This window comes from Xyrauchen texanus, chromosome 41 (genome assembly GCF_025860055.1).
Source record: "Xyrauchen texanus isolate HMW12.3.18 chromosome 41, RBS_HiC_50CHRs, whole genome shotgun sequence".
NCBI lineage: Eukaryota > Metazoa > Chordata > Actinopteri > Cypriniformes > Catostomidae > Xyrauchen > Xyrauchen texanus.
In genome coordinates, this window is record NC_068316.1 from 1,605,253 (window position 1) to 1,623,793 (window position 18,541).

General features: G+C 40.2%; 1 protein-coding gene across 1 annotated transcript in view; it reads right to left on the bottom strand.

Annotated features, from left to right (window-relative positions):
- LOC127634602 (sodium channel protein type 4 subunit alpha-like) overlaps positions 1-18,541 on the bottom strand; it is a 192,123-nt gene that overhangs the window by 103,075 nt on the left and 70,507 nt on the right. Inside the window, exons 9-13 of the mRNA XM_052114210.1 lie at positions 8,835-8,976; positions 8,392-8,589; positions 7,922-8,098; positions 6,435-6,788; positions 2,597-2,705 (exon numbers count right to left, since the gene is read on the bottom strand). Of these exons, the coding sequence (XP_051970170.1) occupies positions 2,597-2,705; positions 6,435-6,788; positions 7,922-8,098; positions 8,392-8,589; positions 8,835-8,976 (980 nt within the window). The remainder of the gene's footprint in view (positions 1-2,596; positions 2,706-6,434; positions 6,789-7,921; positions 8,099-8,391; positions 8,590-8,834; positions 8,977-18,541) is intronic.

Consider the following 18,541-nt stretch of genomic DNA (forward strand, 5'->3'; position numbering starts at 1 on the left):
AGTCGCTTTTTCACTATGAGACCAGGTTGGCATCACCCTCAGCTGCTGGTTTAAGTGGGTCCTATCAATTCACAAGAACGGTTTTGAACGCGGGCGCTCCCAGGTTTGCGAAGGCATTTCAGCCCTCATTATGTCACATACTGTATTACACTTATTCTGCGGCATCTCCGGGCAGCATTTAAAGGTGTTGTAAGCGATTTATTGAGGCTTAATGCCAGTTTTATGCCATGTTGTTCACAAAAGTTGTCAGTTGAGGGCGTTGTTTTGCTGCTCTTGTTTTTAAAAAACGTTTCTGCCCTTAATAAAGCTCATCTGGTATCTTTGGAGGGTGGAGTTTTGGGGATAGGGGGCGTGGCTAATCCAACGGCTCAGTCTCATGGAAGTAGAACGGCTGAAATCGCTTACGTTAAAAAACGTTTCTGCTGTTAATAAAGCTCATCTGGTATCTTTGGAGTTTTGGGGATGGGGGCGTGGCTAATCCAACGGCTCAGTCTCATGAAAGTAGAACGGCTGAAATCGCTTACGTTAAAAAACGTTTCTGCCCTTAATAATGCTCATCTGGTATCTTTGGAGGGGGGAGTTTTGGGGATGGGGGCGTGGTTATTCCAACGGCTCAGTCTCATGGAAGTAGAACGGCTGAAAACGCTTACGTTAAAAAACGTTTCTGCCCTTAATAAAGCTCATCTGGTATCTTTGGAGGGCGGAGTTTTGGGGATAGGGGCGTGGCTATTCCAACGGCTCAGTCTCATGGAAGTAGAACGGCTGAAATCGCTTACGTTAAAAAACGTTTCTGCCCTTAATAAAGCTCATCTGGTATCTTTGGAGGGCGGAGTTTTGGGGATAGGGGGCGTGGCTAATCCAACGGCTCAGTCTCATGGAAGTAGAACGGCTGAAATACGCTACGTTAAAAAGCGTTTCTGCCCTTAATAAAGCTCATCTGGTATCTTTGGAGGGCGGAGTTTTGGGGATAGGGGCGTGGCTAATCCAACGGCTCAGTCTCATGGAAGTAGAACGGCTGAAATCGCTTACGTTAAAAAACGTTTCTGCCCTTAATAAAGCTCATCTGGTATCTTTGGAGGGCGGAGTTTTGGGGATAGGGGCGTGGCTATTCCAACGGCTCAGTCTCATGGAAGTAGAACGGCTGAAATCGCTTACGTTAAAAAACGTTTCTGCCCTTAATAAAGCTCATCTGGTATCTTTTGAGGGCGGAGTTTTGGGGATAGTGGGCTTGGCTAATCCAACGGCTCAGTCTCATGGAAGTAGAACAGCTGAAATCGCTTACGTTAAAAAACGTTTCTGCCCTTAATAAAGCTCATCTGGTATCTTTGGAGGGCGGAGTTTTGGGGATAGGGGGCGTGGCTAATCCAACGGCTCAGTCTCATGGAAGTAGAACGGCTGAAATCGCTTACGTTAAAAAACGTTTCTGCTGTTAATAAAGCTCATCTGGTATCTTTGGAGGGTGGAGTTTTGGGGATAGGGGGCGTGGCTAATCCAACGGCTCAGTCTCATGGAAGTAGAACGGCTGAAATCGCTTACGTTAAAAAACGTTTCTGCCCTTAATAAAGCTCATCTGGTATCTTTGGAGGGGGGAGTTTTGGGGATGGGGGCGTGGTTATTCCAACGGCTCAGTCTCATGGAAGTAGAACGGCTGAAATCGCTTACGTTAAAAAACGTTTCTGCCCTTAATAAAGCTCATCTGGTATCTTTGGAGGGCGGAGTTTTGGGGATGGGGCGTGGTTAATCCAACGGCTCAGTCTCATGGAAGTAGAACGGCTGAAATCGCTTACGTTAAAAAACGTTTCTGCCCTTAATAAAGCTCATCTGGTATCTTTGGAGGGCGGAGTTTTGGGGATAGGGGGCGTGGTTAATCCAACGGCTCAGTCTCATGGAAGTAGAACGGCTGAAAACGCTTACGTTAAAAAACTTTTCTGCCCTTAATAAAGCTCATCTGGTATCTTTGGAGGGCGGAGTTTTGGGGATAGGGGCGTGGCTATTCCAACGGCTCAGTCTCATGGAAGTAGAACGGCTGAAATCGCTTACGTTAAAAAACGTTTCTGCCCTTAATAAAGCTCATCTAGTATCACTGGAGGGCGGAGATTTGGGGATAGGGGGCGTGGCTAATCCAACGGCTCAGTCTCATGAAAGTAGAACGGCTGAAATCGCTTACAGCACCTTTAATAAAACGAGGTACAGATGCTTACTTTCTATTTTATGTCAAATCAAGCTGGTTGAAATCATTCTTTGAGGTATGAGTGTACAATAAAACCACTGTTTTAAACCTTTACGAAATGATTGAATTGTTAAAAGTGCTCAGGGATGCGTCTAGCTCCTCATGGCACCCAGGTGATGTCACAGTCCGACTGTGTCATAATGAAGAGGGAGTGGGGTGGGTTACACCTCTCCTCAGAAAACAACAGCGAGTGAAGTCTCAGTGGACAATATTAACCGTGAGCGGATGGAGATGATGCTACTGTCCTTGCACGCACCTCACAAAAAATATTCAGAGTGTTTTATGCACATGCAGAGTTGTTTCAAGACTAATATCTCATTGTAGTTTGATGTGTTGTTGTTTGTTTGCTGTGGAGTTGTTTGTTACCTTCCATGGCATCAGTGATGTAGCTGGTGGCGCTCAGAGCCCGGTCACGGCCCCCCAGGGGCTGTTGGGGTAGAAGCATACAGCTCAGCTCACTGGTGGAGTTGCGTCCCTGTAAGATGTAAAAGATGCAGTCAATATAATGAGGATCAGATTGATAGAATTGGGTGCTTTCCATTTCAAGTTGCTTATGCCAACATTACTTAACCCTTTAAACTTTGACCTTGGTGGTGAAGAAGCTCTCATTTTACCAGTCGGTGTGCGTTCCAACCCTCACCTAAGGTCATGAGCTTTGGGTAGTGACCGAAAGAATAAGATCACTAATACAAGTGGCCGAAATGAGTGTCAGGACTCATCCTAAGGGCTAGGGTGTGAAGCTCTGACATCCGAGAGGAGCTCGAAGTAGAACCGCTGCTTATCCACGTTGAAAGGAGCCAGTTGAGGTGGTTAAGGCATCTGAATATGATGCCATCTGTAAGCCTGTTTCGGGCATGTCCAACAGGGAGGAGGTCCAGGGAAAGACCTAGAATGTGCTGGAGGGACTATATCTCTCGACTGGCCTGGGAATGCCTCGGAGGATGTGGCCATGGAAAAGGATGAATGGGATGCTTTGCATAGTCTGCTGCCACAGCTACCTGGTCCCGGATAAGCAGTCGAAGATGGATGGATGGATATTTATAATTATTTAATCATTATTAATGTAATTATTGTTAATTGAGGGTCCTTCTCATCAATTATTTAGCTATGCAATTAATTGTGATTAATCTGCAAATTTTTGTTCCTACCCTCACCTATGGTCATGAAGGTTGGGTCATGACCGAAAGAACTAGGTCACGAGTACAAGCGGCCGAAATAGGCTTCCTCAGAAGGGTGGCGGGCTTCTCCCTTAGAGATAGGGTGAGGAGCTCAGTCATCCGTGAGGAGCTCGGAGTAGAGCCGCTGCTCCTTTGCGTCGAAAGGACCTAGTTGAGGTGGTTTGGGCATCTGGTAAGGATGCCCCCTGGCCGCCTCCCTAGAGAGGTGTTTCAGGCACGTCCAGCTGGGAGGAGGCCTCAGGGAAGACCCAGTATTAGGTGGAGCGATTACATCTCCACACTGGCCTAGGAACACCTCGGGGTCCCCCAGTCAGAGTTGGTTAATGTGGCTCGGGATAGGGAAGTTTGGGGCCCCCTGCTGGAGCAGCTGCCCCCGCAACCCGACTTCGGATAAGCGGTTGAAGATGGATGAATGGATGGATGGATGGATAATCGGCAAACCATGTAATTAATTTGATAAAAAAATGTAACCATTGTTCAATACATTTGAAACAGAAGCATATAGTATACCATCGATTAACAACCTCAGAGATCACAGTAGCGTTTATAAGTTATCATTAAAATATTGACTTATAATAATCACTTGGCCTATGGAGAACATAAATGGGATTTTTACTTCCGAAACCAGACTGTTGCGCTCTAGTCTGGTCTGTAGATATGACTGGAGGTCCTACGAATATAATAGTGATGCTTGACTTAGCAAACATCACAAAAAATTGCACACAAACACAATCAACAACCCTCAAAATGGCATTTTAAAGGTCAATCCTGTTTAGTGCAATTACAAAACACTAATAAAAACAGAAATTAACCTTCATCCAAAAATATGCATTTGTAATGATAGGTATTATGGGGAATGTGTTGGAACTGTGTTAATTTCAGAAAGAGTCTGATGGTGTTGTTTTAATTTTAGGGTGTTTGAGTCAACTATATGATTGTCATCTTTTATAATGGCTGTCTGATTATATAATGTGTTCTTGATGGCAGGTAATCAAAGGTATGTCACAGGAGTTCACTATAACGCCCACACAGCTGTTCACACAAGCAGGAAAACACCGCTGCAACTTCCTACGGCCGCATGTGTGTGTGTGTGTGTGTGTGTGTGTGTGTGTGTGTGTGTGCGTGAGGAATCACCAGCGAAACTCTTATTCAACATCTGTTGCTACGTTACCATGACTGCATTGCCAAGACAACAGGGTTTCCATGCCTTTATCAGACAGTCCACACAGTTATCAGACACCTGTGAGTGTTTCTGATATATCTGGCAACTTCACCAAGCAAAAGCGTATATGTATCGCCATGAGAGATAAAAACCACAAATGAGATCTCGTAAAGATATCGATAATTTCTCTTAGACTGAGATATCATGGAAAGCAAATAGTGACCTGAGAAAACAAATGCAGTTATCTCACTGCAGAGATTCAGAAGATATCTCAATCAAATATCTCATAAAATCTTAAACTTTTATGCTATGCTTTCCACATTTATTTGGACACATACCAACTAAATTCTTCAAAGTTGAAATAATGTATCATGGTACCTGGCTAGGGCAATCATTCTGTACATTTGTATGATGTGTGCTATTGTACCACCACAGTAATGTTTCAAAAATGTATCAAATCTGTTGCATTATTATATTAAAATAGTTCCAAATTCATAATAGAATTATTACAATTGACATGTGAACAAAAGGGTAATCTACAAATGTAATGAAGCACAGAAGGTCTTTTCCAGGCTTGGAAAACAAAAAAGAAAAATTCCCTGATATTTCCAGGTTTTCCATTACCATGGAAACCCCAAACAATAATAATGACATACATTATTATTATTATTATCATTATTATTATCGTCATTATTATTATTATCATCATTATTTTTATTATTATTATCATCATCGTTATTATTGTCATTATTATTATTATTATCATTATTATCATTATTATAATTATTAATAATATTATTATTATCATCAGTATTATTATTATTATTATTATTATCATTATTATTATTATTATTATTCTAATAATTATTATTATTATCATTATTATTATCATCAGTATTATTATTATTATCATTATTATCATTATTATTATTATTATTCTAATAATTATTATTATTATCATTATTATTATCATCAGTATTATTATTATTATCATTATTATCATTATTATTATTATTATTATTATAATTATTATTATTATTATCATTATTATTATTATCATCAGTATTATTATCGTTATTATTATTATCATCATCATTATTATTATCATTATTATTATTATCATTATTATTATTCTAATAGTTATTAATATTATTATTATTATTATCATTATTATTATTATTATCATCAGTATTATTATCATTATTATTATTCTAATAATTATTAATATTATTATTATTATTATTATCATTATTATTATTCTAATAATTATTAATATTATTATTATTATTATTATCATTATTATTATTATCATCATTATTATTATCATTATCATTATTATTATTATTATTATTATTATCATTATTATTATTCTAATAATTATTAATATTATTATTATTATTATCATCAGTATTATTATCATTATTATTATTATCATTATCATTATTCTAATAATTATTAATATTATTATTATTATTAACATTATTTAAAACAATATTATTGTTGACAAACTACGTCAATTATTACAAAATGTTCATAATTTATTTTATCAAATAAGTTTTTATCTGAACCAATAACCGGTTAAGTAGAAATGTGTGAATATCAATAAGTGGTTTATCTTTAGAAACTTGAAACATTTCTTTCTGAGTCTCATCCTGATTGAGTTATAACTCTGTGCCCTACAAAAAAATCTGCCCAGTGAAGTTTTTATACTATTTATATAGTATAATTATATCTACACACCCAAAGTGACTCATTTGGGATGCAAAAATGTCCTGACACAAATGTATCATGCTGTTTCCAATTTAGCCAATTCATCCGTGAATAATCCCACACCTCCTTTGATTAAAAGCATAAAGACACTCACACTTTCCTCTTTGACCTTCTCCATGGTGCAGGCGGGCAGCGGCAGAGGAGACAGCGGCCCCGGGCCTGAGATGCCGTTCTGGTCCATGGCTACGAAGAGTTTGCCGTTGATGTTGAGACTCGGGAAGAAGAACTGCGAGGTGTGACTGCACGTGCTCTGAGCGCTGGTGCGTCGTCTACTCCAGGGCAATGCCAGCGCGCCACCACGACTGTCCGAATCTCCATGAATGCTGAACTCATCGTCCGCGAAATCCACCTCCGAGTCTTTGTTTGGCGGTCTGAAGTTAAAGATGCTCACCTGACTTTCACGTCTGGCCCGCAATGAGAGAGTCCGAACGAGCAAAGAATGTGTTTGCTGGAAAAAAAAGTGTGACATTTTCTTTAAAGGAATAGTTCAGCCGAACAGGAAAATACTGTCATCATTTAATTACCCTCATTTCGTTCCAAACCTGTATGACTTTCTTTCCTGCATGCAGCTTATAAATAGAAATTTTGACTTGTTTTCTGGTAAAAAAAAAATATTTAAAAAATCCTTAAAACAAGAAAAAATCTATTTAGCAGAAAACGAGACTAAAATACTCAGTAAGATAACTTTTTTTGGCTTGTCACGGTCCTGTCACTCAGTGAATCTGGGGTTTTGTCTGACAGGACGGTGACATTATCGGCCCATGTCATTTGAGTCATCATTGAGTCTGTGTCGTGTATTTGGCGCCATCTCCTGGTGGTCATATGTAACATTGTGCTTCATGTGGATTATCTAATGATCTATACATCTGATTATCTTGTGTGTGGACTCATTTGAAAGATAATCACTGACTCTAAATAATCATATGTGATGTTTTATGTTCTGTTTATGTTTCATGAAGTTATAAGCAAAATATAAACAACACCAACACAATTGTTAAAGACATATATTTAGCTGTTACTTGCTAAATTTTTATCTGTGAGTAAAACAAATAGTCTGGTTGTATTTTACTCTTTAAGAGCTTTCCAACGACATATGACACATGGATATTTGATCAGTTTGATGTTTTTACTGATTGCAATAATATGAAAACGTAACACTTCTGATTTGTCTGTAAATTTTAAAGCACTTGTTCAGTTTTGGTCATAATGTCTACATGCATTATAAAGAAGAGCTTCTAAACTTTCAAACGACACCAATATTGTGTTGGTTAAGACTGGAGTTATTATTATTTTGACAATAATTTTTTCGCTTGTGCCCGCCGACAACTTTAACAACTTATTTGTCATTTTTATTTATTCACCAGCATACGTCCCATCTACTTGAACATTCTACTAAATTAACTCCTTTTATGTTCCACAGAAGTAAGAAATTCATACTAGTTTAGAACGACAGGAGGTTGAGTATCATGGCTGAATTTATTTTTGGGCCAAAAATTCCTTTAACTGTGATAAAATGGCTTAGCTTGTTGTATTCCAGCTCTTACATCTGATGACTGTTATATATTTATGAAGTAAATCTACCTTCATGCCCTCTATAGTGTCCAGCTTTGTGGTTTTGTCGTTACTGCCATCCTCCGTCCCTTCTGACAGCGGCCTCGAGCTTTTCCTCCGGTCCAGAATCCCTCTGTTGTCTTGTGAGTTGAAAGGCGACATGTCCGCGGTTAAGATGGACTCTGTTTCCTGCACTTTCTGAACAATCTGAAAGACACCAGACTAACATTTACAGCAGTGTGACTAGACTTGTTCAATTCATTCTGCATTATATAATCCTTTTTCATTGCTATTTAGTGCATGGAAATAGATGAAGCTCAGTGACATGGTTTGTGACATGTGATTGACTAAATGCGGTCCTAGATGCTGATTGGTCAATACAGTATTCCAGTCATGCTACAATATACAACATAGTAACAGCTATGACTTGAAACATGGGGAAAGATTTCCCACTGAAATGCTAAACATTTCCTGACCATCTGATCTGGGATCTGACGTACCTGTTGCTCTTTCTTCAGCTGTTCCATGGCGAGCTGAAACTCTTGCTCTTTCTGAAGTGCTTCAGCGATGGTGGCCTGGTTCTGCTCCTCATACGCCATGGCCACCACAGCCAGAATCAGATTCACCAGGTAGAAGGAGCCCAGAAAGATCACCACAACAAAAAACACCATGTATGCCTTTCCTGCGGACCGTAGAGTCTGTTGATAGATCATCAAAGATATAGTGTGATATCACAATAGATCCAACAATCTATGTGTTATTTTTACCATCCATTATCATTTTAAAAGTCTACAATTTCTGACAGACAAGTATATTGGCCAATATCTGCTTTATATTGGCCTTTGGCTACCTCTCTCTCTCTCTCTCTCGATATCGGTATTGGCATTAGCCATTGAAAAATCCATATTGGTCCATATATCAGATAATGGAAGAGTATACTGACGTGATGATAAAGGTTTTCCCAGTAATCTTGAGTCATGAGTCGGAAAAGCGAGAGAAAAGCCCATCCAAAGGTGTCGAAGCTCGTGTAGCCGTAGTTTGGGTTCCGTCCGGTCTTCATACATTCAAATCCATCAGGACATTTGCTGCAGAAAAGTATAATAATACATTTTTAAGGGCATTATTCATTTGGAAGTAGTTTTGTGGCTTTGTCTGTTAGCTCTGAATACACTTTCAGCAGACATATGCATTAAAAATGTCCAGTCTTTCTCTCCATTAAAAAAACAAACCAAAAATTATAATAACAATCATTGATGTCGTCTTGTCTACAGGGGTAAATCCAAATTTTGGTCCAATAAAATACTCTCTAGAATGAGAATTACTAACATAATGTTTCGGGGGGTCCTGGGTATCTCAGCGAGTATTGGCACTGACTATCACACCTGGAGTCGTGAGTTTGAATCTAGGGCGTGCTGAGTGACTCCAGCCAGGTCTCCTAAGCAACCAAATTGGCCCGGTTGCTAGAGAGGGTAGAGTCGCATGGGGTAACCTCCTCGTGGTCGCTGTAAAGTGGTTCTTGTGTAACCAGTCCTACTCAACCCACTCCGAGCGGGATTCAAACCAGCATCTCTGGCATGGGAGGCGGGTGCGCTAACAAGCAGGCTAAAGGCCACCTAACCCAGGCTAGCATCAGTCGCTAGGGGAGTGAGGTTTACACACTGCACAGCTAACTACCAGCTAATTACCGTTACACTCACTCCTCTATACCTCACTCCCATCCGGGTCACGGCACCACTGTAACCGGCCCTGGTCGCCCACTCCGAACGGGACTTGAACCGGCGTGGGAGGTGGGTGCGCCAACAAGAAGGCTATAGGCTACAGATCTTAGCATCAGTCGCTAGTGCACCTCTTGAGGCCAGGGGAATGAGGTTTAGACACTGCACAGCTATCACATACCAGCTGGCAACCGTTATACTCACCCCCCTAAACCTCACTCCCATCCAGGTCACGGCACCTCTATAACTGGCCCTGGTCGCCCCACTCCAAACAGGACTCGATCCGGCGTCTCCGGCGTTGGAGGTGGGTGCACTAACAAGGAGGCTAAAGGCTACAGATTCTAGCATCAGTCGCTAGTGCGCCTCTTGAGGCCAGGGGAGTGAGGTTTAGACACTGCACAGGTAACTACCAGCTGACTACCGTTACACTCACTCCCCTAAACCTCACTCCCATCCGGGTCACGGCACCACTGTATCCGGCCCTGGTCACCCTACTCTGAACGGGACATGAACCGGCGTGGGAGGTGGGTGCGCCAACAAGGAGGCTAAAGGCTACAGATCCCAGCATCAGTTGCTAGTGCACCTCTTGAGGCCAGGGGAGTGAGGTTTACACACTGCACAGCTATCACATACCAGCTGGCAACCGTTATACTCACCCCCCTAAACCTCACTCCCATCCAGGTCACGGCATCACTATATCCGGCCCCGGTCACCCCACTCCGTATGGGACTTGAACCGGCAGCTTCAGCGTGGGAGGTGGGTGCGCCAACAAGGAGGCTAAAGGCTACAGCTTCTAGCATCAGTCGCCAGTGCGCCTCTTGAGGCCTGAGATTCGTCCTGATTGAGATCAGAGGCGAGTAAATACGCCACCACGCCACCACGAGGACTTGGAGCACATTGGAAATTCCAAATTGGGGAGAAAATAAAACACACTGTTGCAGTAGGAGGTGAAATAATGATAAAAACTGGAACACTGTTTTCAGGATCCCCATACTTTTTGACCAACAAATTTCACTGCATTTTACAGTGGTTTATGAGTACTGGATAAGGATCTTTAAAAATCACTCAAATTCAGATATGTAAAAGAAATCAACTTGGACATCAAGAACAACATCTTGCTAATTCAATATTTTAAATCCAAGCATAACATAACTAGGTCAATGTATATATTTAATATAGACATTTCTTTCACTTTTGAGATTATTAAGTTGCATGACATACACCCTTATTTGTCAACAGCCCATATACAACCTTTAATACAGTCTATTAATAGTGAATGATTGCAGATAGTGACATGTACTGAATACAATTATTTTATCATACTTTATCAGTTCAAGCCAGAGGTAAAAGGGGCACCTTGTTGCCCGTTTGATGCCCTCAAGGACCCCTGACATTATGCCTGAGGTGAACGATCTTTGAACACGTCACCATGACTAACAGACACTGAGTCACATGACGTGTTGTGTGACTGGCAGTGTGATCGTACTGAGAGGCTAGTGGCGCCAGCGATTCGGGAATGTACCCATTTCTCCAGCCCCTGCCCGTCATCTCCTACCAGTCACTTTAGCCTCTCAGCAGACTGGCATGTTGAAAGTGCGAGGGTGTGTGTGATGGGCACTATCGTTCTCACACGCCTCGTCGTGTCCCTGAAGGACGTGCTAATGGAAGGACCCCACTTCAATTCGATTGGGACATTGGGCCTAGGACCCCAACACACTGATATCATCTGTCGCTTCCTTTCTCGAGCGGGCACACGATGTAAGAACGTGCTCTCCGAGAGACTATTTACAGTGTCACAGCCTTACATTTACAACAAACTTTTATGGAAAAAATATCTTAATCTTAATCAATATTTCTGTCTTGTTTTCCAGTAGAAATATCCAAACATCCTTAAAACCAGATACATTTACTCGAGAAGCTAAATTACATAAGATATGTTGTCTTATTTTTAGAGAGAGAGAGAGCGAGAGAGAGAGAGAGAGAGAAATCTAACAAAATGTAGTAAAGTTTATGCTTACAACAAGAAACAAATAAAAACATAAACCCCACCAAATTTTGTTTAAAAATTTCATTTTGCTTTTCAAGTCATTTTTCTTGTTTTCGGGATGTTTAGATATAATTTAATTGGAAAATAACACAAAAATCCTCAGTAAATTTTCTTTCCTGCTTGCAAGCCACTAATAAATAAATAAATAATGCCAAAAAAATGCATAAATGTAAATAATATTGTTTTGGGCTGAATTTGGTGTGACCAGTAAACAGTCAACCGTTGAATCTTGATTTTTAAGCATATGTGTCTTTATGGTTACTTACTAAAATGAAAATACATAAAATATAATGTTCTTATTGTGTAACTACATGCTGTTCTTCAAAATTCTTACAAGTTTCACATTCGCTGCTACTGAAGTTGAGGTACGGGTAAGTTTAGGAGGGTAAGTGGTAGGGGATAGATTAGGGTTAGGTAGGGGGGTTCTGGGTATCTCATTGAGTACTGACGCTGACTATCACCGCTGGAGTCGTGAGTTTGTATTCAGGGCGTGCTGAGTGACTCCAGACAGGTCTCCTAAGCAACCAAATTGGCCCGGTTGCTAGGGAGGGTAGAGTTACATGGGGTAACCTCCTCGTGGTCACTATAATGTGGTTCTCGCTCTCGGTGGGGCGTGTGGCGAGTTGTGCGTGGATGCTGCGGAGAGCAGCATGAAGACTCCACACGGCTTCATCTGATTATCTAATCAGCCAATCGTGGTAGCAGTCCATTAAATCATGCAGATACGGGTCAGGAGCTTCAGTTAATGTTCACATCAACCATCAGAACGGGGAAAATGTGATCTCAGTGATTTGGAGCGTGGCATGATTGCTGGTGTCAGATGGGCTGGTTTGAGTATTTCTGGGATTTTCACACACTCTAGAATGTGTGTGATTAGCTGGTAGTTAGCTGTCTCTAGAATTTACTCAGAATGGTGCCAAATACAAAAAACATCCAGTGAGGAGCAGTTCTGTGGTTAGAAATGTCTTGTTGATGAGAGAGATCAACAGAGAATGGCCAGACTGGTTTGAACTCATAATGTCTACGGTAACTCAGATAACCGCTCTGTACAATTGTGCTGAGAATAATGCCATTCTGAGATGCAGGTTGGCGCTGGTTTAGAGGCACGAGGGGGACCTACACAATATAAGGCAGCTGGTTTAAATGTTGTGGCTGATCGGGGTATAATGTCAAACAAGAAAAATAAGAAAAAGTACATTTTTGGCCCAGAGAGTCTCAGAATGTTTCATAATCTATATAATTAAAAAAACAAAAAAGTTTTCTTTAAAATGATACCAAACACTGGACACACCTTGTTTGTTTTCTGTCGAGTTATAAGTCTTTAATTTTGGGTAAACAGGAAATCTTTAAAAATGTCAGATAATCTCGCCATAATCTCTGAAAATAAGTCTTAATATCTAATGCAATTTTTCTTCTCATGTAAATGTATCATGTTTTAAAGATGTTCACATATTTTTATAGGTGATTTTGCAGTGTTTACTAAACTTTTAAAGCTGGAGCATCTTGTAATCGGTGTGTTTACAGTACATGCCGCCCAACATGTTGATAACTGCTACGCTTTTTAGAACAAAATCCAACAACGCAAGAAAACGTTGGATTATTGGATTATTCTCGGCTTTTGATATAAACGTAAACGGCCGTGCACACAACACTTGCGCACAATGGATAAGCCGGTAAGAGCATGTTTACATGCAATGCAACACCAGGGTAATGTGCAAACATCTGGGTGTGTCGATCAGTTTATGCTAATGTTAATGACCTTAGCCCGGTCGTTTACGTGAGCACACACATTGTTGGCTCATTAAGCATAATCGGTGTAATATCGTGCACGCTCAATGATCTGGAGTTGTAGTGAAAGTCATTGTGTTGTCATTGAGCGCGGGTATGAAGCCAACCCTGGAATCACTTGGATACTTTGTGAGCAGGGCACAAAGCATTTTCACATGGTCTATTTTGGGCACTAGAGAGTTCCGCTGTCCTCTTAGGGTCCCAGGAATGAGAAAGAGGCAAAGACGTGGCCAGGGCGAATTGACTTTGGGAATTTCAGTTTGGTGCCATGCATGTAAACCAATATGGAGGCCTGTGTGTTGTTTCCGTATCGCTGTCCTGTTTGAATAACTGTTATTCTGTTAGGAGCCAGATGTTCTCAAGGTTACTTCCTTTGGTCTTCTGATCTCCGAGGGCCTCTGGTCGGATCAGATGGCGCTTCTGATCAACTGGAGTATCACTATCACTGGAATACAGCACAAAGAGACCGCTCAGATGACGAGAAACTGATGCTTTATTGTCTAGAAATATATAGATTATATAGATTTCATATCAACTATCTTTTCCGTTATCACTTTTCTTTGCTTTCTGATATTTTTTGGGGTAGATAAACAAACAAAATCCATACACATTAATAACCATGATGAAATGTACAGACTTTTCCCACATATTCGATTACGGGGGCGTATCCGCTCAATTCTGCAGAATATATTTAAACTCAGTGAGACTACTGCACTCTCATTAATGACCCAACAAAATGTTTATTTAAACTGTCTAATTTTCCAGTAAAATTATCTTAACATCCTAAAAAAGGATTAATTCACCCGATAAGCAAAATGTGTAAGATTTAATATGTTTTCAGCTATTTTTGAGTAAGTATATTTTGTCTTGTTGGAATGGACGATTTTTTCACTTTAAGCATAAACAAGTGAAAATAAGTAAAAATCAGGCAAGCATTTTGGGTCGCCTTCCACAAGCTTCTCACAATAAGTTGCTGGAATTTTGCCCCATTCCTCCAAACATAACGATGGTCATTATGGCCAAAGTTACATATTTGTTTCATCAGACCAGAGGACACATTTGCACATTTCTCCAAGATCTTTGTCCCCATGTGCACTTGCAAACTGGCTTTTTTATGGTGGTTTTGGAGCAGCGGCTTCTTCCTTGCTGAGCAGCCTTTCAGGTGATGTCCATATAGGACTGGTTTTGCTGTGGATCTAGATACTCGTCCACCTGTTTCCTCCAGCATCTTCACAAGGTCCTTTGCTGTTGTTCTGGGATTGATTTGCACTTTTCACACAAACTACGTTCATCTCTAGGAGACGAATGTGTCTCCTTCCTGAGCGGTATGATGTCTGCCTGGATAACATGGTGTTTATACTTACGTAATATTGTTTGTACAGTTAAACGTGGCACCTTCAGGTATTTGGAAATTGCTCCCAAGGATGAACCAGAATTGTGGAGGTCCAAAATTATTTTTCTGAGGTCTTGGCTGATTTATTTTTATTTTCCCATGATGTCAAGCAAAAAGGCACTGAGTTTGAAGGTAGGTCTTAAAATACATCCACAGATACACCTCCAATTGACTCCAATTAGCAAATTAGCCTATCAGAAGCTAATTGATTAATTGTCTAAATGCTTAACATAAATTTCAGGAATTATCCAAGCTGCTTAAAGGCACAGTTAACTTAGTGTATGTAAACACATACCTATAAATAGTAAATCCAGAAAAACTGATAATTTTGCAGATCATTGTCTTAATTTTTCCAGAGCTGTATATATATATATATATATATATATATATATATATATATATATATAGTGTATGCAGTGTAAACTGCTAAAATATGTAATAAACATCTCTTTATTGTGAGAATAATGTTGTAAATTCAATATGACTGGCTGACCAATAAAAGCGCTGTTTTTCTAGATTTTTGGAACCCTTTAGACAAATCATCCAGATCAAACGAGCACATACTGACCTCACATTTGGGTCAGAGACGGCCTTCTCAGAGCTCCGTCCAGCTCTCAAACAACATCAGACGAGAGGTGAACTCTGTTGTTTGTAAAAGCCTTGAGGCTTCAGCTCAGGTTTCACTGCAGGTTCACAAACTGACCAGAGATATGATGCTAACAATGGCTAAAATAAGACGGCTGGATTAATCCACCAAATTGATCCCCGAGGGGAAGAAACGAACAAAGAAAACACATGCACTTACATGGAGAACATCAACTTCAGACAAATCAGGTTATGAACGAATCTGCAAACTGACATGTGAACTGTATTGGTGCATGACCAAAAATCACCCTTTTTAGTATGAAACAAAAAAACTTTTTTCTTATTTTTATGATTTGACATTACATATCTCTGGGAGTAAATAAGGTGGCTCCGAAAAATCAAGTCAACTTTAACTTGTGTGTTAATATGACAAAGCAATCAAAAGTTAAAGCATTACAAAAATAATGTACAAAAACATCTCCAAGTGTCCAAAAGCCTCTCCATACAAATAAAACATAATAATTGTACATAAGAACTAATTACACATGCAAAAATAATAATGACTATGGGTTGCATAGCATGCAGACATGATTTGTGTCTTTGCCACATTTTTTACTAATAAGATTACAGACATCATCCGTCTCCTTTATGCAAATCTTCTCTCCTCCTGACACTGAGGTCTCTAAACTCCTCCCTTGACCCCATTCCGTCCCACCTTCTCCAGGCCATCTCTCCATCCATCCTACCTGCACTCACACACACATATTTAACACATCTCTACTTACAAGCACTTTTCCCACTACATTTAAGCAGGCTCGAATAACCCTGCTGCGGAAAAAACCTGCACTTGACCCCACACATGTAGAAAACTACAGACCAGTCTCTCTCATACCATTCGTGGCGAAAACACTTGAAAGGGCAGCTTTCAATCAGATCTCTGCATATCTTTCACAGAACAAGCTGCTGGACGACAATCAGTCAGGCTCCAAAAGTGTACATTCCACCGAGACCTTCTGTCTGTCACTGAGTCATTGAGACAGGCGAGAGCTGGATCCAGATCATCTATCCTCCATCGCTGGGCATCACAAGAACTGTGCTTGACTGGTTTAAGTCCTATCTCTTAGGTAGGTCCTTCCATGTAGCCTGGAGAGGTGAGGTGTCCAAGTCACATCAGGGCTCAGTGCTTGGGCCACTTCTCTTCTCTATATACACAACATCACTGGGACCCAACATTTAAGCACATAGGTTACCACTGCTATGCCGATGACACACAGCTCTACTTGTCTTTCCAGCCCAACAACACCACGGTGACTGCTCGATCCTCGGCCTGTTTGGCAGACATCTCGGCCTGGATGACGGAACACCACCTGCAACTCAATCCAGCCAAGATTGAGCTCCTCGTCTTTCCAGCCAACCCTGCTGTTGAACACAACATAACCGTTCAGCTGGGTTGAACTACAATAAAACTGTCCAAAATGGTAACCATCAATAACCAACTCGACTACATCTCAAAGACAGCACAATCGTGTAGATTTACACTCTACAATATCAGGAAGATAAGACCATTCCTCTCTGAACATGCCACACAACTGCATATTCAGTCCCTTGTCATATCTAGACTGGACTACTGTATCTGTCTCATTGCAAGCATCCCTGCATGTGCAATTAGACCCCTGCAAATGATCCAGAATGCAGCAGCACATCTGGTCTTTAATGAACCAAAGACAGCGCATGTTTCACCACTCCTGGTCTCTCTTCACTGGCTGCCGTTTGATGCACATATCAAATTCGAGGCTCTGATGCTGCATACAGAACAGTCACCGGGTCTGCTCCAGTGTACCATTTCTGCAGAGCTACGTTTCCACCAGAAGCCTGTGGTCGGCCAATGAGTGGTGCCTTGTTGTATCAATACAAAGAGGCACCAAAACACTTTCCCGGACATTTGGCTTCACTGTACCATGTTGGTGGAATGACCTTCCCAACTCCATCCGTGAAGCAGACTCACTCTCTGTTTTCAAAAAATGCCTAAAACACATCTTTTCCATGAGCACTTAAGCAGTCACTCATAAAAATAAAAATAAATTAAATAAAATGATATATATTCCTGTAGCACTCTAATCTGTCTTGGATACTACTATTCTGATGCAAGTGAATCATTGTAATGCAGCACTTTTTCATACCACTGTCTGCTTATAATATATTATTTCTCTTTTGTAAGTCGCTTTGGATAAAAGCATCTCCCAAAAGAATTAAAAAAAAAAAAAAAGGTAAATGTAAAAATGTAAGTAATGAGATTTCACAGAGATTCATTCTGTGCCATTTGAATCATCATTGAGTCTGTGTCATGTACTTGGCGCCATCTCCTGGTGACCATATGTAACAGTCATCAATCACATGTCTCTCTGCCCAAATATGGATGATTTTTGCACTGATCTGAACCCAATCCGATTGGTTTAGCGTTCCATGATGCTACACCATTTCTGATGAGGTCATCTGATCCAGGAAAGCTAATGTGTTTTCAGCCACATTGAAAGATGCTATATGGCCAGATGCTGTGTGCACATTGTGCACATTGTGCTTTGTGTCAATTATCTAAGGATCAATGCATCTGATTATCTTGTGTGTGAGCTCATTTGTAAGATAATCACCTCCTCTAAATAATGATATGTGATATTTTATTTTCTGTTTAAAATTTCATTAAGTTATAAGCGAAAACACAGAATATATGCAACACCAATTCACATGAAACATGTATGTCAAATACATATATTTAGCTGTTACTCCCTATATTTTTATCTGTGAGTAAAACAAATAGTCTGGTTGTATTTTACTCTTTAAGAGCTTTCCAACAACATATGACACATGAATATTTGATGAGTTTGAAATTTTAACTAAAAATGTCACAGAAATGCAAACAGACGATTTTAGTGTTGGGTTCGAGTCCGAACTCGAGTACCCCAACTCTAAATCATGTTTTAGATCTATTCTAAAAGTAGTGTACTTAAAAGTAATGAACTTAACTAAAAGTCAGTAACTGTAATCTGATTATAAGAATTGAAATGACGCATAACACTATTTTTGACTGAAAGAGTAATTCGATTACAGTAACTAATTACTTTGTA